The sequence below is a fragment of the Vidua macroura genome, chromosome 1, assembly GCF_024509145.1.
Source record: "Vidua macroura isolate BioBank_ID:100142 chromosome 1, ASM2450914v1, whole genome shotgun sequence".
Taxonomy (NCBI): Eukaryota; Metazoa; Chordata; class Aves; order Passeriformes; family Viduidae; genus Vidua; species Vidua macroura.
Window position 1 is genome coordinate 55,342,611 of NC_071571.1, and position 23,002 is coordinate 55,365,612.

The following is a 23,002-nucleotide window of genomic DNA, read 5'->3' on the forward strand; positions in this document are numbered from 1 at the left end:
GATCGGGAGTAGTCAGCATGGATTCACTAAAGGCAAATCATGCTTGACCAACCTGATGGCCTTCTATGATGAGACAACCACCTGGATGGATGAGGGGAGAGCAGTGTGTCTACCTCTACTGCAACAAGGCTTTTGACACTACTTCTCACAATATCCTCATACGCAAAGTCAGGAAGTGTGGACTGGATTAATAACTAGTGAGGTGGATTGAGAACTGGTTGACCAGAGTGTTATAGTGGCACAACATCTAGTTGGAGGCCTGTCACTAGTGGTGTCCGCCAAGGTTTAGTACTGGGCCCATGTTAGGTCATGTGTGCCAGGTGAGGGGCAAGGAGACAGAGACACTCACCCCCGATGTTCATGTGGCACAGAGGAAGTTTATTTTGCCAAGCCCTTCCTTATAAAGGCTGTTATAGGTAAAAAAGATCAAGCCGAATTAATAATTAATAAAATAGATTTTTATTTCATAACTGAGATTCGGTCTTAGATAGCCATAATCAAAAGGGCAGTGCTGAGCCCGGGATCGGCGCTGGGTGAACACAGATCCGACCTCTACCGCAACAGATCCCCTCTGTTCACAAATACTGTCTCTGTCCAGTCAGTTTTTATACAGTTTTTTCTGCCTGAGGCAGAGGTTCTCCTATTCTTCTCTTTGTTTCATGTATTCATGGGTCTCTTTTTCTCTGTGCTGAACTGGACAAAGCTGTTTCTGGGAACTGATGAATGCTGATGTTGAGTTACAGGAACCTGGTATTGAGATGTGTGTTCTTGACGATGCTCCTGACGACTCTGACTATCTTGATTGTAGATACATCCTGTGTATTCATCACTGGGTGTCTCCTGGATGGCCCAGGAAGGGGCCCATCTCTGCACAGAGCCACGCTTTTTCATTTGTAAATTAGGTCTTTCTACTTGATGCCATCTGTGGTTTTGCAACCTTTCCCCGGCTGCAGCTTGTGATTTTAAAACTTTAAGAATTTTTCATACAAAGCACCATTTATTACATATATATATTTTACATAAGCACGAATTATTCCATAACATGTATATTGCAAGGGCATTTTGAAATACCCAGTTGGTATGTTCTCATTGGTCTGAACTCCACGCCCCCTCAGGATGTGGCCAGTGAAATGCTTGCAGCTTCATAAGAGACCTGACTGGGAGAAGCCCCTGTCATTCAATCCTGGGGCTTGGTAGCAGGCTCATATATGCTATTTGGTAACATCTCACCCTTCCTTGTTTAATAAAATTTGTAATTTGTTTTCTGTTACCCATCTGCAAGGGCCCTCTGCAAAGGGGACAACAGAAGACAGCATGGGCCAATTTTGCATGGAAGCCGCAGCATTAATGTTCAGGATCTGTTGGGGGAGAACTCAGACCACAGGCACAATGCTTATATGTTACAACTTTTAAAAAACACAAAGCATTCAACCTTTAACCCATTTAACCCTTATAGAAAAACCCAACTATTAAAAACAACCTGTAACCCATTTATCCCTTGAAGAATCCAACACCCAGAAAACAATCTGTAAACAGAAAAACAGTTTGTAAACAGGAAAATACTTTGTAAACAATTCAAGTCCTTATACTGACTGTCCATGAGATAGGTGGCAATTTGTGATCCATTATTCTGTTGAAGAGACTTCAGAATGCTGTCCAGTATCCTTTACCTTGGATTTCATAGGAATATTGTACTATTATATGACTTATTATAAAACATAAGAACATGACACCAGTTAAAACTCAAAAAGGGGGAGTGTACCTTCACCCCAACTTTTCTCCCCTTTTTTCTTTGTCTAATAAGTAGAAATAGGAATAAAGGATGCATTTTTAACAGCATTAATAAGGAAGGGGGTTGCTGGAAGGTCTCTTTTTCACTGTGAGCAAACTTGGAGGCTACTTCCAGACAAAGCCTCTATGCCTGTCTCAAAAGAAAAAGGGTTAGCTTTTTTGTACAGAATCTTTACCAGCCAGGTTCATAGGTTGATTGCGGCGTGGGTTTTTGCTCTCCCCGGCTGCACGCGGCTCTTGGGAGCCCGGCTGTGGCGTAGCTTCCACGTGCTGCTGGGGTTTGCTGCCGCGGGTTCCCGGACATGGCTCCGTGTCTCGGGGGCGTGGGCTGGCCAACCGTTGTTACCGTGCACTAGGGACCCGGCAAAGAGGAAGGAATTTGTCCATTTACTCCGTGCTTGGCAGGAACGGTTTATTGGTCACGTGGCGCGGTTCGATGGAAAGAAGCGACCACTCCCGGCACTCGCATGGGAGAAAATGGCGTCTGACTGCCGGCGGGATAGGGCTTTATAGAGGGGCGGGGCGAGAGGATCCACGGCCTGCTGTCCAATAGGGGCGGCTGCCATGGCGCGACCAACCAGAGAACCCCACAGGGGCGGGCACCGAGCCGCGGGCTGAGCGGGATTGTGTGGCCAGCACGGGGTTTCCCGGGGCCGGACGGCAGGGTGGTTACAGGAGTGGCAGAGGGGTAAGGATCCGGCAGCAGGCAACATGGGGCCAGAAACCGCGGGGGGGAACAACGCGGGGGAAACGCGGGATTACAGAACTTGACTTATTTTAACATAAATTAAAAACCCTAATCTAAACCCAAACTCCGGGATGCAACATCTCCCCGCTTAATAAAATATAAAAAGAAAGCAGTGGTGTTGATTCAGTCTCTCAAGCGGTGGCCTCTTCTCCCAGCTTCTTCTGCTGCTGCAACTGCGGTGACTGCTATGCAGGTGGAGAGGGCCTGGAGATGGTGCTGGGGCTGGTTCTTCTCAGGGTGTTTAGGGATAGGGAAACTGGGACAACTTTATTACAAACATGGGGATTTGGGACACACACAGACTGGGGCTTTGGGGAAAAACATTTTTTTTTTAAGAAGATTGTAGGGTCCTTTTTCTTTTGCGTCGCCTGCGGTTTGATGCAACCTCCCGATTGGTGGGGTCATCTGCCGCACTCAAAGGCACCCTGATGTTCTGAACTACCACCTGCACAGTTACTTGATAATTCACAGCTCCCCTTAAGGTGCTGTGGCCTGCCTTACTTTTATCTTCACGCGAGGCAGGTGCGCGTTGTTTCTTCAGTTTTTTGGGGGAATGGGATCTCCCTCCCCCCCTCTCCCCCCTCCCACTGTCCCTGGGGGTGCCCTGCCCAGAAACGGACATTGAACCACAAAATGTCCTCTCTGATTGCAGTGGAAGCACTGGCGTCTTGCTGGAGGCTGCTTCGGACCAGCGTTCTTTGGAGGCACGGCATCCAAGGCAGCAGTGTTCATGGATGCCGCTTCCAGGACAAACTTGTCCTGAACCTCCGATCCCTCTACATGCCTCTCATCTGTCGGCTCGACCCGTTCCATGGAATCTGGAAAATGCTCAGAGACCCACATCCCCCTGCTTCCCTCCCTCCCGGGTCTCCGGGATCCATTGGAATGTGGAGGCAGGGGCTCCGATTCCCCCCCCTCTCCTTTTCCCTCCCTCCCAGATGTCTGGGGCCCATGGGAACTTGGAGGTAGGGGTTCCCGTCCCCGCCCCTCTCCTCTTCCCTCCCGCCCGGCTCTCCGGGGCCCATGGGAAGATGGGGGTAGGGGTTCCCGCTCCTCCCTCCCCCCTCTTCCCTCCCGCCCGGATCTCCGGGACCCATGGGAAGATGGGGACAGGGTGCGGGCAACAGGACGGGGGCTGCCTCCCTCAGGCAGCAGGGTGGAGATGGCAGAGCTCTCCCCGGTGGAGGAGGGCGGAGTCGATGACTCAGCAGGGACGACATGCATAGGACTGGAGGGAACACCCATTCGAGGGGGAACAATGGGTGAGGGAGTAACCTGACTTCCCGAGGGGGTGGCGCCCACGCCCACAGGGAGGCAGGTGGGGGTTGGGTCAAAGGCGGGGACACCAGGAACAAAGAACAGAAAGGGGTTGTGGGAAGAAGAGACCCTGCCATGTGGCTGCCCTCCATCTTGGGAAGACAAAGGGATCGACCACGTGGCCTCGGCCTCCTCAGAGGAACAAAGAAAGGGGTTTAAAGAAACAGAACTGCGCGGGGTAGCGCCGAAACTGGGATTTTCAACTGGGAAAAAGGGATTGGAAAAGGGGTTTAGGGTCATGGCCTCAGCGAATCGACCGATCTCGCTAAGGCAGGGATGCCGGGGTGGCTTGGGGGAGCCAGGCGCACGGTCCACATTTGTGGAGCTGCCCTGCGTCTCAGATCGACGGGGTGCTCCCCCTCGCCCACCCGGGTTAGGGGAAGAAGGGGTAGGAGAAGGGGATGGGGAAACAGATTCAGAGGGAGTAACAGATTTTCCGGATGGTTCTTTCCTTTCCCCAACTGGGTTTCGCGCGGGGTCTGATTTTACTACATCTGTGATCAACAAATGGAATTTAGGGAAGCAGTCATCTATGGAGGGATCCCTACCGATCCCCTCTGCTAGCCTTTTTCCCACTTGCTCCCAAAATTCTGTTTTGCGCGCGTCCTCGGTAGACAGACGGGGGAAAGCAAAGAACAACCACCGGACAAATTTCTTAACTAAATTTTTTGGGTATCGGCCCTTCACCAAAAGGATTTCCTTAACTTGGGAATAAAATTCCTTTTGTTGGGCAGATAGCACGGTCCCCATGCTTCTTCCACCCAAACCACCTCACCCCTGGGGCAGTAAAAAAGAGAAAAAAAAAGCAAAAAAACGCAGGCGACTCCAGCGGCTGCCGTTCGTGCTGCGCGCCGCACGTCCCAACCTCGGGAACACAGCCAGCCCTCCCCGTATTAGCTGGACACGTTTCCACGACTAATACTTACCAGACTGAAGTCTCTGCAAAGAAAAGCTGCTACCAGGGTCCGGGAGTCCCAGGAAGTGTTCTTTCTTCTGCCCTCCTGGCTGCGAAAGTTTGCACTTCCTGTCCCACGCGAGACACACTGTCTGGTCCCTCGTGGGCGACGGAGACTTCACTGACGTACTTTGGAGAGCCCCTGCTCTCGGTTTCCGTCCGGCACGGAGCTGTGGTCTGGCGCGGATCGCTGCCCGCTCTGGCTTGGCGGCGGTGCTCCCCCCTTGGCGGCAGCGCGGCCCCTGGCCGGCGGCGGCGGCTCCTGGCGCTGTTCCTGGAGCTCCGCGGTGAACCTCCGTCCACGCAATCAGCTCAGCGCTGGCCTCGGCACCACGTTCGGGCGCCAATTGCGGCGTGGGTTTTTGCTCTCCCCGGCTGCACGCGGCTCTTGGGAGCCCGGCTGTGGCGTAGCTTCCACGTGCTGCTGGGGTTTGCTGCCGCGGGTTCCCGGACACGGCTCCGTGTCTCGGGGGCGTGGGCTGGCCAACCGTTGTTACCGTGCGCTAGGGACCCGGCAAAGAGGAAGGAATTTGTCCATTTACTCCGTGCTTGGCAGGAACGGTTTATTGGTCACGTGGCGCGGTTCGATGGAAAGAAGCGACCACTCCCGGCACTCGCATGGGAGAAAATGGCGTCTGACTGCCGGCGGGATAGGGCTTTATAGAGGGGCGGGGCGAGAGGATCCACGGCCTGCTGTCCAATAGGGGCGGCTGCCGTGGCGGTGACACCCGCAACCGCGACCAACCAGAGAACCCCACAGGGGCGGGCACCGAGCCGCGGGCTGAGCGGGATCGTGTGGCCAGCACGGGGTTTCCCGGGGCCGGACGGGGCAGGGTGGTTACAGGAGCGGCAGAGGGGTAAGGATCCGGCAGCAGGCAACATGGGGCCTGAAACCGCGGGGGGAAACAACGCGGGGGAAACGCGGGATTACAGAACTTGACTTATTTTTACATAAATTAAAAACCCTAATCTAAACCCAAACTCCGGGATGCAACAGTTGATCACACCAATGACTTGGTTGGGAGAGATTTCCTGCATTCTACATTTTAGAAACAAGTTTGTATTAATATCCAGTGCAAAACAAAATGAAAAATTTTTAACATGAATAGCTTAGTGGACATCAACTGAATCTTACCCATCCTTCTTGAAATATTGCAACAATAATTAGTAGGAGTATTAAAAGTATACATAATAATACACACACTAATGCTTCCCTGATGCACAGCAGTAATAGTCTGAGACAGAAAGATAACACTTTAATCTAGCTTTAGCAATTGCAAACAAAATCAACAAATACTGTATTATGAACTCTTTACCCTTTGCAAATGCTTTCAGTTTATTAGAATTTCTGGGAAATAAAAATCTTGATTATTAAGAGGTAACGTGGTTGTAATGCTTTGTAGGGAAGGAAACTTAGTGTCTCTTTACCATCCATTTGCAAGCAGCTGCTGGCTTCTCTCTTGGCTGGATGACAGTGTGTCTTGATTTCAGCTGCTGTGAGACATTTAACCCATGTGTCCGACTCCATCTCTTCGGGCAGACTCAACCGTCTCTGTCCCTGCAGTACCACAACCCTGCCTTCCTCCCTGCACTGCCTTTTTCCAAGCAGGACTTTTGCAAAGGTTTTTCCCCTGCTCTGCTTCTGACTTCTGCATCTCTCTTTGGAGGCACACTTGATGGCGGGGCCACTCCCACTGGAGGTGCGGCCAGGCTCCACGGAGGCTTGGCTGTGTCCCTTTGAGACTGGATCGGGGCGGGGCCCGCCCCGGGGCGGGGCCCCACCCCATGATGTCAGCTGGATGGGGGGGTGCTGCTGGGCCAGCCGAGGAGGGTGCAGGGCTTGTGTCACAGAGTAATGGTTGCGGAGTACCTCCCAGTCCCAGGATGAGTTGGAGTGGACGCCCCACAGTCTGGTCCCCCGGAGCAGGGCAGCATGGTGTGCCTGCCAAGACCTGCGATATAAGCGCTGGAAGTAGCTGCATAGTGATTACAACAGTCTGGAGTGGACAAAGGGTGTTTCAGAGCTGCCAGGGCTGTGTAGCCTGCTGAGGTTATGGTGGCTGCCATCTCTCCATGTGGCTGGATTTTGCAATCCATCCCACCAGCTCCCTGGACAATGCAAGCATCTGCCAGGATTCCCCCACTTCCTGGTGAAACAATCCCTCTCTTTTGAAAGAAGAAAATCAGTACCTGTGTCTTGGTTTGGAAAGACAGGTGTCTGCTAAGGAAGGCAGGAGCCTTCCCTGAAATGGAAAAATATAGACCTCTTCCCTCTGAATTGTTACAAATTTGAAATTAAGGGGAGCTCTCAGGCAAAAAATATGGGAGCAGGGATAACTGTTCTTTATTAGCGAAGAAAATAAAAAAGATAAAATAAACAGTGCAGTGAACCAAAACAACACTGTCAGAGTCAGAATACAACCTGGTGCCCTGTTAGTCAAGGTGTTGGGAGCAGTCCAATTGGAATTGTGGCAGCAGTCCTCCTGGAGTGTCAGGTGTGGTTCTGTTGGAGTAGTGATCCTGTAGAAAAAGGGTATAGTCTTCCCCTGAAGAGGCAGTGGAAGGGGCAGCTGCTCCTCTGAGAAAATCCAGCACAGAAAAAAGCTGTGTTGGTGGGCCAGAATCTCTAGACTATATGCAGGTAGAATGCTTGGCTCCTCCCTCTGGGCAGAGCATCTCACAATGGGATTTTATAGTTCTTATCACTCATGCAGTGACACTCAATGGCCCATTATCAGCAGATGTCTTCCTGGAGGGAGGATTGATTGTGGAAGACGTAAGGAAAAACTGCTCACTTAACACAAGACGCCTGCCATACAGATGGCAAATAGAATATATCTTGCTTTTCAATCTGGGACATACCTGCATCACAGAGTTTTCTGGCCCAATATCCAAGCTCCCATAGTCTTGATTGCAATTTTAGTCCACAAAACAGGTTTTTAAACACTCACGGCACTTTCTGCTGTCTGCTGAGGGCATTTTTTTGCCACTGTCTAACCAGTGAGTCTCGGTTTTACACCAGAAGTCTGTTTTTTACAGTGTTCCAGCTTCTACACTGTGGCTCCAGCTTCCCACTGTATTTCTCCAGTTCCAAACACCGATCTGGGCTCTGACGCCCTGTAATCTGGGTCCTACCCCGATTTCCAGCTCTAGGCCATTTGTTAATCCAGTTCTGGTTTGTAGACCAAAATCCAGCTATAACGCCACGTATCTCCTTTGCTCTGTGTTGCTGAGTTCTTATCACTTCGGGGTTCACCGCATATTAAGTCACATGTGGGAGGTGAAGGGCAAGGAGACAGAGACACTCACACCTGATGTTTGTGTGGCACAGAGGAAGTTTATTTTGCCAAGCCCTTCCTTATAAAGGGCAATTTGAAAGACCCAGTCAGTATGTTCTCATTGGTCTGAACTCTCATAAGAGACCTGGCTGGGAGAAGCCCCTGTCATTCAATCCTGGGGCTTGGTAGCAGGCTCATATATGCTATTCGGTGACATTGCCAGTATTGTTTAACTTGTTCATCAGTGACTTGGGGGAAGGGGCAGCAAGTTCACTGAGAGCACAAATCTGGGAGTAGTGGCTGATATCTCAGAGGGCTGTGAAGCCCTTTAAAAAGACCTCAAGAGTTTGGAGAGATGGGCAGGAAAGAAAGGTCTGAAGTTCAACCAAGGCAATTGCAGAGTCCTACGCCTGGGGAAGAATAACTCCCTGCACCAGTGCAGGCTGGAAGCTAAACTGGTGGAAAGCAGCTAAGCAGAGAAGGACCTGTGGGTCCTGGTGGACAACAAGATGTCCATGAGCTTACCGTGAGCCTTTGTGGCCAAGGCAACCAATAGTATCCTCGAGTACATGGGAAGAACATACAAAAATAACGTAACTATGCATCTATAAAACTTCTTTTAACATACACATAATATTTGTCTCTTAATTGTGAGACCAAACCATGGCATTACCTACTTATAACATTTACAAAATGGTTTTGGCATTTTTAAGCAAAGATGGTGAAAGTGGTTTGTGAAGGAGGGAGGAAAACCAGCTACTTCGTCTTGCAAAACAAAACCAGACAAAGCAAATGAATTACCTTTAAAAACCCCCCTGCTGTCTCTCCACATTTGCTGGATGTTGCAAAATTTAACATAGAAATAGTCTTCACTGAGGGGAGATGTTCTTGAGTTTTCTACTGAGGAACTAGTTTGATTGAAATAAGAGATTGAAAATTCATATCATGTATATGAATAATGTAATTTGCTCCCATTGTCTTCTTGAGACAGATGGTGTGAAGGCTCTTTGTTGTCTGTATTTCCCTGCCATATATGCTATAGAAAAAGAGAGAACAGCTCCCAGCCTTTCCAGAAGAACCCATGACTACATGTGTCCTTGCCTCTCACACAATGTGTTCTTGTAAAGCACAGCAGGGATGATTTGTATTTAATAGTGATGTATGAGTTGTCCAGTTTCTTTTGGGGAAAAAATAGTTAACAAGCAGTCTTGGTTTAAAAGACAAATATCTGCCAAGGAAGGTGGAAACCTTCCTGGAATGCAAAAATGACTCCTCCCTCCAAGTTATTGTGATTTCAAAAATTTCAGGGCTTCCAGGCAAGAATATGGGAAAAGGAAGAACAGTTCTTTATACTAGACTATATATATGTAACAAGACAAAACAACCAACAACAACAACGATTTAAAAAATCCCCAATAACAGACTTTCCCCTATGGTGTAGTTACAACCACAACAGGGGGTCGTGGTACTCAGGTGAGGTAGAGAAGTTGCAGTACTTCCGTTATGGCTTCAGGGGGCACTCTGATGCAAGAGCGGGACCTCCCTGGTGGTGATAGTGTAGCAGCTCAGGTGAGAGAGGGGGAAAGGAAAAGAAAAATTACTCCGCCAGGCACACATGCGAGTGGTGATCAGTCTTTGGCGCCACTAATTGGAATTGGTATACATTGGGAAGGAAGGCAGGGATTTATCATGATGTTGCACTACTGTACAGAGAAGACGTCTGGTAGGAGCAGCTCCAGCTTCAGGCATCTCACCACACAGTGGCTTCGGGGAGGGGGTGGAAAGGAATGACTCCTCAGGCACACACATGGACTGTGCTTGTCTCTCTCAGTGCTGGTAGCTGGCGAAGTCTCAGTCAATGGGGCAGCCAGGACTCTCTCTTGCAAGCAACGGGCTTAAAAGCAGGTGGCAGGCAGATCTCCATGGCAATGTTGAAACCACTCTGCAGGAGAAGTCCTAGGTGAAAAAAACTCCATGACTGTCTCTCCTCCAAGCTGGGAAATGACTACTCCCACCCAGCTAAAAACTCCAAACCCCTGTTCCCCTCCCCAGATACCATTTCAACAGTAGATCAGGATGCTAGGCTACTCCTGTTTCTTAATTGCTGTCTATTTACCTAGAAAGCCACCCCCAGCATCTCCCGATAACAAATGGGAAGAAATTCACTTGAGAAAACCTAACCCACAGAAGTTCATAATGAATATTTCATGTGAAGCATCAGGGGGTTTGGCAGGGCCAGAACATGATGAGTAAGACAAGTCATGCAAGATGTCATGCCAATCCCTGCCAATCCAAGGGATGGATTTTTTCATGCAAAACTTTGTGCACATTTGATGGCCTAGCACCTGAACAAGCTCAGTGTTGGGGCTTGGCAGGGTAAGTGGAGAGGAGGCTGGAGAGGAGGCTGATATTCTTTGGATCCAACACATGACTATTAAAAATCCACTTGAAAGCTTTAAATCCTTTGGAAAAAAATTGATGGAAAGCACTAAATTAAGGCTGCATTCCCTGTTTGTTTGACAGATGAAATACGATCAGTGAGGCCACCATACAATGTGTGTAATAAGAGAAAACAATACAACTTCCAATTCTAAGAAGATCTTTTTCTAATTGCTGTGTAGGTGGTCTTTGAGGCCTTGCACAATCTGGAGCCTCGTGGTTATGTTGTCGGATGGATCATTGCCATCAGTTTGTTGGTGGGAATTCTCATCTTCCTGTTGCTGGCTGTGCTCTTATGGAAGGTAAGGTAACAGATGCAACATAAAACCAAAGCTAATCCCAGGGCAAAAAAAGCTTAAATTTCTCCTTGTATTTAACATCCATTTTCTTTAGGACCTGAATAATTATCTACTCCATTACAGAAGTCATTAGTCAGCAAAACCAATTTAATAAACAAGCTTTTGTGAGGGACATGCAAGGACTAATGACATAAAGAAGAAGTTAAAAAGTGGAGTTTTTTAGAGCCTGACTATTAAAAGTTGAAACCTCTGATAACCATTTCAGGACAATGGAAGATTTCTCATAGAAATCTGTTATATTACAGTTAGATACTTTGCATTTCTATGCTTTTATGATGACTGAGGTTCACTGATTTGAACAGAGTTTCCTGAAAATCAGGTCAACTTTGCTTGACCATCAAAGAGATTGGTTGCATGTCTAGAAAAAACTAGCTGGTAGCTACTTTCTAAGAGATAGATGCCCTTGGGAGAGGAGTATCCAGCAATACATTTTTCAGATCCCTCAGACAAAGAGTTCCAGATTAGTAAAATGCCTTACCAGAGCAAGAAGCATCTGGACCTGTTAAAAGACAGACTTTACACCGTCTCTGATAAAGGGCAATTCTTTTACCCAAACACTGTTACAGTATAAAAGTGGACTAATGCTAACACTTGCCAGCAGCCATCTGGTGTGGTAAATATGAAGGGTAAGGAACTTAAAGTGTTTTCATTTTTCAGTTCCCTGTTACCAATCCATAAATTTAAAAGACCACAGTCAAGATCAGGGACTGTCTTTGAGAGAAGTAAATCTCAAATGCACACATGGGAACAAGTCCAGCATTATTTTGATTTCCATTGCAGGAAGTCCAGGAACCTGACTTGCACTGTTTAGCAGCAGGCTGTGCTGCAGGCTCTGCTAGCCGACTGTGCTGGGACAGCAGGCCACAACCCCAATGTGCTGGACATATTGCTGCTGGTCATGAAGCTATAAAATGGATTTAGAAACCTAAAACTGGCCATGCAATTCTTATTTTAAATTATATAGATGTCTATATAGTTGGGTTATAGATTATATATAATATAATATAATATAATATAATATAATATAATATAATATAATATAATTAATATAATATAATACAATACAATATAAACATTTTATATGGGTTATAGATTTAAAGTACTTTTATAATCAGTTTTGAAGATTTCTAAGTATTTACTAGCCATGTTCATTTGGAAAACAATGTCTGACCACAGTTTAGAATATCTCATAACTTCTGTTTCTCTGGCATTTCGGAAATACTTCTGCTTTCTGTGTCAGAAATAGTAAAAGGAAAAAAAAGTCAATGCAATTAAGATAGAAGAATAACCATGAGAATGGAAAAATGTAAGATTGGAAGAGGGCCCGGATTTATGTCTCAATGACACACAGTTTTGATAAAGGATATTGCTCCTGATACCTATATGACTCATTTCATATTTGTCATTTCCTGTCATAAAAAGACATGAAATAAACCATTTGAAAATGTGCAAGGTAAGAGAAATATCACCCTGTGAGTCTTCAGGTAAAAACTTGTACAAGTTCAATTCTTGGTCTCCACTACAGTTAATATTACGGTATATAGTTAATATAACCCAGTTGTTCCTGGGTTAATCTTGATACTTCAAGCTCTTTTAAATTTTATAGGGATCATTCAGTACATGTGAAGAAACTGCCATTTTGTTGCATGACAGCTTTGAGAGAAATTCCAAGTAATAGCAGCAAATAGCTATAACTGGGATTACACAGCTGGTTTTGCATGCATATGTGCTGAGGCAAAGGAATTTGAGGTGCCTTGCCCAGAGTCAGAGATGACAGCTGGGCTTTGCCAGATGACCTCCAGTGCTTCATCCACAGATTTGCATGATTGCTAAAGCATCCAATAATTTAAGGTTTATTTTAGAGAAAAGTGATTAAAACGCTGAACTGCTAGTATCAGCCAGTATTTTAATTTATCTTAGTTTGATACATAAATATATATAAGTGTCTTGGTTTGGAAAGACAGGTATCTCCTAAGGAAGGCGAGAGCCTCCCCTGAAGTGGAAAAATGTAGATCTCGTCCCTCTGAATTGTTGTCCCTGAACTTAAAATTAAGGGGGGCTCTCAGGCAAAAAATATGGGAGCAGGGATAACTGTTCTTTATTAGCAAAGAAAATAAAAAAGATAAAATAAACAATGCAGTGAATTAAACACTGTCAGAGTCAGAATACAACCTGATGCCCTGTTAGTCAGGGTGTTGGGAGCAGTCCAATTGGAATTGTGGCTGCAGTCTTGGTGGAGTGTCAGGTGTAGTTCTGTTGGAGTAATGATCCTGTAGAAAAGGGTGTAGTCTTCCCCTGAAGAGGCAGTGAAAGGGGCAGCTGCTCCTCTGAGAAAATCCAGCACAGAAAAAAGCTGTGTTGGTGGGCCAGAATCTCTAGACTATATGCAGGTAGGAATGCTTGGCTCCTCCCTCTGGGCGGCGCATCTCACAATGAGATGCTATAGTTCTTATCACTCATGCAGTGACACTCAAATGGTCCATTATCAGCAGATGTCTCCCTGGAGGGAGGATTGATTGTGGAAGAGGTAAGGAAAAACTGCTCACTTGAGACAACTGCCATACAGATGGCAAATAGAATATATCTTGCTTTTCAATCTGGGACATTGTCTACCCCCTATTCTATATTCTTTCTGCATCACAATGAAACCTTAAGTACTTTTCTCACTTAAGACTAGGTTTCCCTGTGGTACACAACAGCTTTCTCCATTTTTCTGCATTACTCACTAAGTGTAATCAGGTCTTTGAGCAAAAACAACTCCACAGATGGGTTTGTCTTTGCCTGAGGTGGGATTAATCTAAACAGTCTTTCCTAAAATACTTTTCATGTGTACCACAGGGACTTTATCCACTGTGTGCACGGGTTCAGACTGGGCGGGGCCAGCTCGATTGACGGACTCTCGGGTATTGGCCATCTAGGTTGCTTTTGCTAAGTCCGTTTCCCAATTTCTGAAAGTTCCTCTGCCAAGTGCCTTCAGGGTACTCTTAAGTGGTCTGTTGCACCCTTCAACTTTCTTGGAAGCTGGTGCACGATAGGGGATATGATATAACCATGCAATACCATGTTTCCTGACCCAGGTGTTTCTAAGGCTGTTCTTGAAATGGGTCCTATTGTCCGACTCAATTCTCTCAGGGGTGCCATGTTTCTACAGGACTTGCTTTTCCAGGCCCAGGATGGTGTTCCGGGCAGTAGCATGAGACACAGCATAGGTCTCTAACTATCTAGTGGTGGTTTCTACTATGGCCAGCACGTAGCACTTGCCTTGACGTGTCTGGGGCAGTGTGATGTAGTCAATCTGCCAGGCCTCTCCATAATTGTACTTGGACTACCGCCTACTATACTATAGGGGCTTCACTTGCTTGGCCTGCTTGATGGCAGCACATGTCTCACAGTCACTAATAACCTGTGAAATACTGTCCATGGTTAAATCCACCCTTTGTTCTTGTGTTCACTTGTAGGTGGCATTTCTGCTTTGATGACCTGAGGCATCATGGGCCTATTGAGCTAGGAACAACTCCCCCTTATATTGCCAATTTAAGTCTATTTTTGACACCTCTATTTTTGCTGCCTGATCTACTTGCTCGTTTTTTCGGTGTTCTTCATTAGCCTGACTCTTGGGGACATGGGTATCTACATGACAGACTTTCACAGGTAGCTTCTCTACCTGAGTGGCAATGTCTTTCCATTTATCAGTAGCCCAGATTGGCTTTCCTCTACACTGCTAGTTGGTCTTTTTCTACCTTTCCAGCTAGCATTGGCTACTATCCAAGAATCAGTATAAAGGTAGAGCTTTGGCCACTTCTCTCTCTCAACAATGTCTAGGGCCAGCTGAACAGCTTTGAGATCAGCAAGTTGACCCGATCCACCTTCTCTTTCAGTAGCTTGTGCCGCTTGTCATGTGGGGCTTCATATGGCTGCTTTCCACTTCCGGTTCATCCTTACAATGTGACAGGAATCATCAGTGAAAAGAGCGTAGCATGTTTCCTCTGCTGGTAGATGGTTGTATGGTGGAGCTTCTTCAGTACGTGTCACTTGCTCTGGTTCTTCTCCATTAGTGAGACCAAAGTTTTTACCTTCTGGCCAGTTTTTAATTATCTCCAAAATCCCAGGGCGGTTTAGCTTTCTAATACGGGCATGCTGCATGATGAGAGCAATCCATGTAGTGTCAGTGGCATGGTGGGTAGTGGGAACTTTTCCTTTAAAAATCTACCCCAGCACCGGTAGTCGGGCTGCCAGGAAGAGTTGTGCTTCATGCTAATCACTTCTGAGGTGGCTTGAACTCCTTTATAGGCGGCCAAGATTTCCTTTTCTGTGGGAGTGTAGTTGGTTTCGGACTCTCTGTAGCTTCGACTCTAAAATCTTAGTGGTCGGCTTTGAGTCTCCTCAGGTACCTTTTGCTAAAGGCTCCAGGACAAGCCATTGTTCCTGGCTGTAGAGTAAAGCACATTCTTCACCTCTGGTTCCATCCTGACTGGGCCAAGGGCTACTGCATGACTGATCTCCTGCTTAATCTGGGCAAAAGCTTATTGCTGCTCAGGGCCTCAGTGGAACTCGTTCTTCTTGTGGGTGACTCGGTAAAGAGGACTCACGATCTGACAGTACTTGGGAATGTGCATTCTCCAAACACCAATGGCGCCTAGGAAAGCTTGTGTTTCTTTCTTGTTGGTTGGTGGAGACATCGCGGTCATCTTGATGACCTCAGTTGGAATCTGACGCCGTCCATCTTGCCACTTTACGCTTGGGAACTGGATCTCTCGAGCAGGTCCTTTGACTTTGCTCTTCTTGATGGCAAAGCCAGCTTCTAGCAGAATCTGGATGATCCTCTCTACTTTCTCAAATATTTCCATTGCCGTATTCCCCCACACAATGATGTCATCAATGTACTGCAGGTGTTTTGGAGCTTCGCCCTTTTCCAGTGCAGCCTGCTTTAGTCTGTGGCCGATGGTGGGGCTGTGCTTCCACCCCTGGGGCAGTTGGTTCAAGGTGTACTGCACACCTCTCTAGGTGAAAGCAAATTGAGGCCTGCATTTTGTTGCCAGAGGAATGGAGAAAAACACGTTATCAATGTCAACAGTGGCATACCACTTTGCTGCCTTGGACTCCAGCTCATACTGGAGTTCCAACATGTCTGGTACAGCAGTACTCAGTAGTGGAGTCACTTCATTCAAACCACAATAGTCCACGGTCAATCTCCATTCTCTGTTAGACTTGCACACAGGCCAGATGGGACTGTTGAAGCCTTTTGCTGACTATCCCTTGGCTCTCCAGTTTGTGGATCATTTTGTGGATGGTGGTCACGGCATCCCGATTCGTTTAATACTGCTGGCGGTGCACTCGAGGTGGCAATTGGCACTTGTTGCTCTTCTACCTTCAGGAGTCCTACTGCAGTTGGGTTTTCTGGTAGTCCAGGCAAAGTGTTCAATTGCTTAATGTTTTCTGCCTCTACAGCATCTATTCCAAAAGCCCATCTGAGTCCTTTTGGGTCTTTGTAATAGCCATTCCAGAGGAAGTCTATGCCTAGAATACATGGGGCTTCTGGGCTAGTCACAATAGGATGTTTCTTCCACTCTTTCCCAGTCAGGCTCACCTTGGCTTTTAACAGGGTCAATTGCTGTGATCCCCCTGTCACCCCGGCAATGGAAACAGGTTCCGCCCCCACATGCCCCGATGGTATCAGGGTACACTGTGCACCAGTATCAACTAAGGCATCATATTTTTGTGGCTCTGATGCGCCAGGCCATTGGATCCACACCATCCAGAAGATCCAGTTTTCCCATGCCTCTCCCTGGCTAGAGGCAGGGCCCCTCTAACCCTGGTTATTATTTCGTTCCTGGGCATACATGGTAGAGGTACTTTCAAGGGGAGCTGACAGATCATACTCAGCAGCTTGGTCATGGGAGGTTGAGGCTACCTTCACTTTACTGGAATTCCTTTGGTTAGTGTTTCTCTCCTTGAGTTGACGCACCCGTGCTGCCAAGACAGAAGTAGGTTTCCCATCCTACCTTCCCATGTCTTCCCCATGGTCACGCAGAAAGAGCCATAGGTCAGCTCATGGGGTGTACCCTCTCTCTCTGTCTGGCTGTGTTCTGACTTTGGGGCCTGTGACTTGCACTGGGGCGATGTAGGAACTGTTCTTCATCACTTCCTCCCTCATCTCCTTCATCTCTTCTTTAAGTTCCTTGACCACAGCAGAGACATGAGCCTGCATTAGGCCATTGATCATACTTTCATAATTTCTAAACTTGTTGGCAACAGAACCCACTGTCTTTTGGTTGGTATTGGCATTAATCGTTGCAATGAAGGTGGTGTATTGAGATGGCCCTAGATTTGCCAGACTCCACAACATTTGCCCTGTGCACCTCACCTTGTCAGGGTCATTATCATGTTGTCCATCCTTCCCAAAAAGTACCTCCAATACTGCCACTTCTCTCAACTGTTGGATCCCTTCTTCAAGGGTTTTCCAGCGCATTCTATGGTGGTGCTCTTGTGTTCTCTCTCTTTGGACAAGCCTCTCTTTGACACTTATTAAAAGCCACTCCCAGAGGAAAAGGAACCCTGGCTCCCTTACAAAAATCTGATTCATACCCGAGTCCTGGGTCAAGGGTCCCAGATTCCTTGCCTCACCACCATCCAGCTGGACGCCTGTACCCATAAGGTCCCAGACCCGAAGTAGCCAGGTTGTATAAGCCTCATGTCTCTGTCGTACAATGTCTTTGTGCAGATTACATTTGTGCAGATTACAGAGACTTTTGTACGTCAGGGACTCAGTGATGATTGCAACCTCTGGTTCCCCTGTGGGTTGTGAGGAACCTCCCTTATTTGGGTGCTCTGATTTCATCTTAGATCTCCTTGTTTCTACAGGGGCAACTGCTGCTGGCTGTGGCTGCCTTTGCAGTTCAGCTGGAACCTGGACAGTTGGGACCTGTGGGTTCCACTGCTGCACTATTAGACTCTCCCTCTTTGAGGCAGGGGGAGGGCTTCTCATCAGCTGGGGAAATGTACTCCTTCAGCATCTCGTGCATCTCCTTCACTAGAGCCCCCCCCACCCAATCTGGGTAGTTCATATTTGGGGTGGGCTATGGGGCAGGGTCAGGTTCTGGGGCAGGAGCATCCCTACTCTCTGGTGCCGTGTCAGGTTCTGGGGTAGGTGTCAGGGTGGTTATCCAAGTCAATCTTCCCTTATCTTTAAATGCTAAATAGAACAGGCCTAGCAGCAACACTAACCATTGTATGATATCATTAATATTTACAGTGGATCTGAACCCTTCAAAAACTGGTGGGGCAGACCCAAACAGATGGTTAAAGGGTTGGGAGAAAATTTCCCCTGGTATTATTTCCTTACAGTAGTTGCCATTATTAAAGTAACCCCAAAAACATACAGTTAGTGTGTGCTAGCTGTGAATCCATGTGCCAGCTTTCCAGAGGAAGCCAAAAATCCATGAATTCCTCATCTTATTCACCCATAAAACAAACCAGATAACAGCTACAGTAGCCTTGGTTATAGGACCCATGTTTAGATAAGGGCCTGCAAATGGGAGAAATATAGCCACAATTACGTGCCACCCAAACCAGGGTAAGCTGGACCACATGGTGTCGCTTAATGAGGTTTCTATAGCAGCACACAAAAATTAGATTACTTAAGAACTGTTATTCCCTTTTTTTTGTTTCTGTGCCCTCGAGCTGCACGTTGGGCACAAAAATCTGTCTTGGTTTGGAAAGACAAGTGTCTGCTAAGGAAGGCAGGAGCCTCCCCTGAAATAGAAAAATGCAGACCCCTTCCCTCTGAATTGTTATAAATTTGAAATTAAGGGGGGCTCTCAGGCAAAAATATGGGAGCAGGGATAACAGTTCTTTATTAGCAAAGAAAATAAGAAAGATAAAATAAACAATGCAGTGAATTAAACACTGTCAGAGTCAGAATACAACCTGATGCCCTATTAGTCAGGGTGTTGGGAGCAGTCCAATTGGAATTGTGGCTGCTGTCCTCCTGGAGTGTCAGGTGTGGTTCTGTTGGAGTAGTGATCCTGTAGAAAAAGGGTGTAGTCTTCCCCTGAAGAGGCAGTGGAAGAGGAAGCTGTTGCTCTGGGAAAATGCAGTACAGAAAAAGCTGTGTTGGTGGGCCAGAATCTCTAGACTATATGCAGGTAGGAATGCTTGGCTCCTCCCTCTGGGCGGCGCATCTCACAATGGGATGTTATAGTTCTTATCAGTCATGCAGTGACACTCAATGGCCCATTATCAGCAGATGTCTCCCTGGAGGGAGGATTGATTGTGGAAGAGATAAGGAAAAACTGCTCACTTAACACAAGACACCTGCCATACAGATGGCAAATAGAATACATCTTGCTTTTCAATCTGAGAAAATATTTCACACTCACTAGTTACTGTATTTATTAAAACTATGGTAATATTAAAGTTGAGATAAAACTGACATGGGAAAGTGTGCTGGGGACACAAACAGGATGAGACTGCTGGGGTACGTTCCTTGATCTTTTATTTCAGTATCAGCCTCATTACATGGTTGAGGCAATAGGAAGATGGCAAAAGCTCATGTATAGCCAGTGTACAGTCAAATATTTCTTTGTTTCAGGACATTTTAAAAACTTTCTAGCCAATAGCATATTGTGAAAGCTTACAGATAATTGTTATAGCCAATTACAAAAAGTACATGTACACCTGCTTCACACAATGCTTGCTTGTCTATACACCATTATTAAGCTTAAAACCTTCTACTATCTTGCTAGCATATTTTCCTGTAATCTTAAGGTCTATCTTAGCCGAGCCTAAAACTCAATCAATTGTTTAATGTCCTTGCTTGCTATAGTATTGTAACTTTTTATACTTTCAGACTTCGCAGCTGCAGCTAGTTCTAGTTTTCTATGCTCTTTCTGTTTCTAAGGCCTACATTTCTAGATTTCTGAAAATCTTCTTATCTTTACTATTTCCCACAGGAAAGTTGCAGTCCTACAGAGGAATCTTAATTGTCTGATTGAAAATATTTTTTAGACAAAATTGGCTAAGTAGATCCTAGAGTCATTGCTAAATTTTGTGCATGAAGAAGTAAAAAAAAAAAATCCCAACTTTATATTAGAATTTAGTTTTTAAATGTGGAATGAAAGAAGAGATTTTAATTAGATAGCAATTTGGATATCTTAGAACTTCCAGTGAGAACAAGAATTTAGCTGACTTTCAGGACTAGATTATAAAATAAATTATATTTTTATTAATAAATTAATTAGAGCTAAACTCTGGTGCTGGAAGGCAGCTGTTTGCACAAAAAAGAGTAGGAGCTGGAGCAAACTTATTGTGACAGAACTGAACACTGGCAGCAGTGCAGTGTCCTGGCAGCGCCCATGTCTCAGCCCTGGGTGGAAAGTACATTTTTGCTGTGCGCACAACTACACTACAAATGGCACTACACAATGGACAAACCCTCAAACATGCTGATGTTTTGCAAATGGAGTAAACAGTTCCTTACAGCTGCAGAAGAATATTAGAATGCAGGTAAATATTTCACATTACACACTGCTAGAACTAGCATTAGCAGGAGTGAGATCTCAGAGATATTCCAGCACAAAATTCTGTTTTTAAACAGAATAAGTTGACTGTGCATCATACTAAGATGAGGATGGTAATTATTTCATTATTTGTAGATCTAAAATTGCACAGTTTAGGGGGTTTTTGTCAATGGAAGTGATGTTAAATGTTTGGTTGTTTCACTTCAAATAAAAGCTTACTTATTCATGTGCAAGATCATAGCCATGTTTATATGCACATAAAAAGCTTTTTAGCATGAGCTTGATCAGTTTTTGAGTGGCTTTGCTTCTCTATTTATCTTCATATTTCATGTAGATGTTGGGCTTTCTCTGGTTTAAGTGCATACAGATTCAAAGAGGGTGAGCAGCTTTTCCCTGACTTCCACAAGATGCCATGTATAATGTGGACTGGCAATGATTGCCCCATTTTTGCCGATTTTGTTGGACAGCCCAACTTGTGGCTTTTTCTATCTTGTTCATCTATTTTGGCTAACTTTGTGCAGGCATCTGTGGGGACATGCTCTCATACTTGCCAGATTCTCTGCAGCGTAGCTCTCTCTCCACACTCATATCTCACCTGTGAATGTCTATTTGCAGGAGGAGCAGGAGGAGCTCTTATGCTGTTGCCCACAGAAATACATTTTGCTTTTATATGTTGTTTTTGGAGGTGGGGACAGAGAAACCTATTGAAACTGAGTGGCATTTCATATTTGTGATGAAAGTTGTGGTTATTCCAAGTTCACATGCTTCTTCCTTTCTGTACATATAATTCCAAGATTTAACCATTACGTATTATGGTGAAGCCAAAAATTAAGAATCATAATTGTTGTTCAGATAAACAAGGCAGTCAGATCAACTTGCTGTGAAAGGACTTAATAGGCGCTACTAGTGAGAATGGTGTATTTCACAGCTGTGCTTGTTTGAAAGCAAGTCAGCAGAGGAATTAACTCCAGACAAATATTCTGTGAGAGATTCCAAACCAGAACTACAATTTAATACGAAAATTACAATAAAGGCAGTAGTACAGAAACACTGTCTTGAACTGACATAGACAGAATACGAGCTGATATCCTGTTGGTCAGGATGGTGGTAGCAGTCCAATTAAATGGTGTCTGCAGTACTGCTGGAGTGATGGATGTGGTCTTGTTGAAACAGTGATCCTGTAGAAAAGGTCTGGTCCTTCTCTGGAGGTCCGGTGGTAGTTATTGAGAGATCCTGTCTTCTGGGAATCCAGTGGTGGTCCTTTCATGGTATTCCAAGCCTCAGATTATATCCAGGGATGCTTGGTTTCTCCCCCAGGCCAGGGTATCTCACAATGGGATGATGTGATTCTGTGAGTCATGCTGAGAGACCTTGATGGCCCATTAGCAGAGATGGTCCCCCCAGGGTGGGTCCTGCTTCCCCAGAGGGAGTTATCAGGGCTGAGTCATGGAGAAGATAAAGAACACTGCTCCACCCCTTTTAACAGCTTATGTAAATGATAGCAGAATACTTTTGGTATATTTGGTATACATCTTACATTGTAACCCAAGAGAACAGATCACAAAGGTCTTCCCTGCAGAGATGTAGATGGATGCACCAGTTGCCTTGGAACTTAAGAAGTCTATATTTCTTCTAATTTCTTTTTTGTTTTTTTTGTCTTCATAATCTCTCCTTTATTTAAATACATGTCAATACTATTTTTTCAAACTTACTTATAAGTTCCTGACCCCCTTTTTCCTCTAATTTTTCAGGTTGTCTCATTCACAAAAATATGATCCCTGTTTGTAGCAACCTAATAGCCCATACCTGTCCTGTCTGTCCATAAAAACTGCAAAAAGTGACTTTGTTTGGGTTCTTTGAAATTCCTCTTTCTGTAGTCCTCAAAGCATTGCATTCTCTATGGTTTTGTGAGAAACTTTTCAAGTTTATTGCTTTTGTTTCCTTGCTTTAAGTTGTTACTTGCTATCTCACATGTAGGCTTCTCAGGATACTAATTTTTGATACAGACTCTAGGTTCAGTAGACCTAGAAAAAGTTTTTTCAATATTACCTTGTTACAAATATTAAAAATGCAGTCAGGTGATAATTAACTTCTGTGATTCAACACCAAGCCTGTATTACCTCCCAAACATGGACAGATTATAATTTTGTATAGTATCTAGGAAGCCTTGAGGAGGAAATAGGACAATGGAAGTGGTTGTCTGTCTGTACAAATAATGAAGTTTTCACCAGAAAGTTTCAGGCAGAAAGTGAGTGGATCATTTGAAGTCTCCTTATTTTCTTAAAGAACAATCAAAACTTGTTTTATTTTTTCCTTTTCCTGAACCAAAGCAAGCACCACAAAATTTTTGTAGACCCTTGGCTTGCTGAGATCAAAAGGGTTCATATTCTTGCAACAGTACCTCAAACTTCTGGTTTTCTACAGGCGATTACTCCACTAAAAGCTGTGCTTTTTGAATTCTGACTGGGATGTTGCAGAAAGATTGAGTTTGGTCATCTTTTATTTGTTCTTGCACAAGTAAATGCTTAATGCTGCTGTTGTAGCCAAAACACTGCCTTCACCACTGAATTTGCTGGCTGCCATGTAATACTTGTTCA

General features: G+C 45.6%; 1 protein-coding gene across 1 annotated transcript in view; it reads left to right on the forward strand.

Annotated features, from left to right (window-relative positions):
• Nucleotides 1–23,002, forward strand: part of ITGA9 (integrin subunit alpha 9) — a 283,032-nt gene that overhangs the window by 243,166 nt on the left and 16,864 nt on the right. Inside the window, exon 27 of the mRNA XM_054001068.1 lies at nt 10,711–10,830. Coding sequence (XP_053857043.1) covers nt 10,711–10,830 — 120 coding nt within the window. The remainder of the gene's footprint in view (nt 1–10,710; nt 10,831–23,002) is intronic.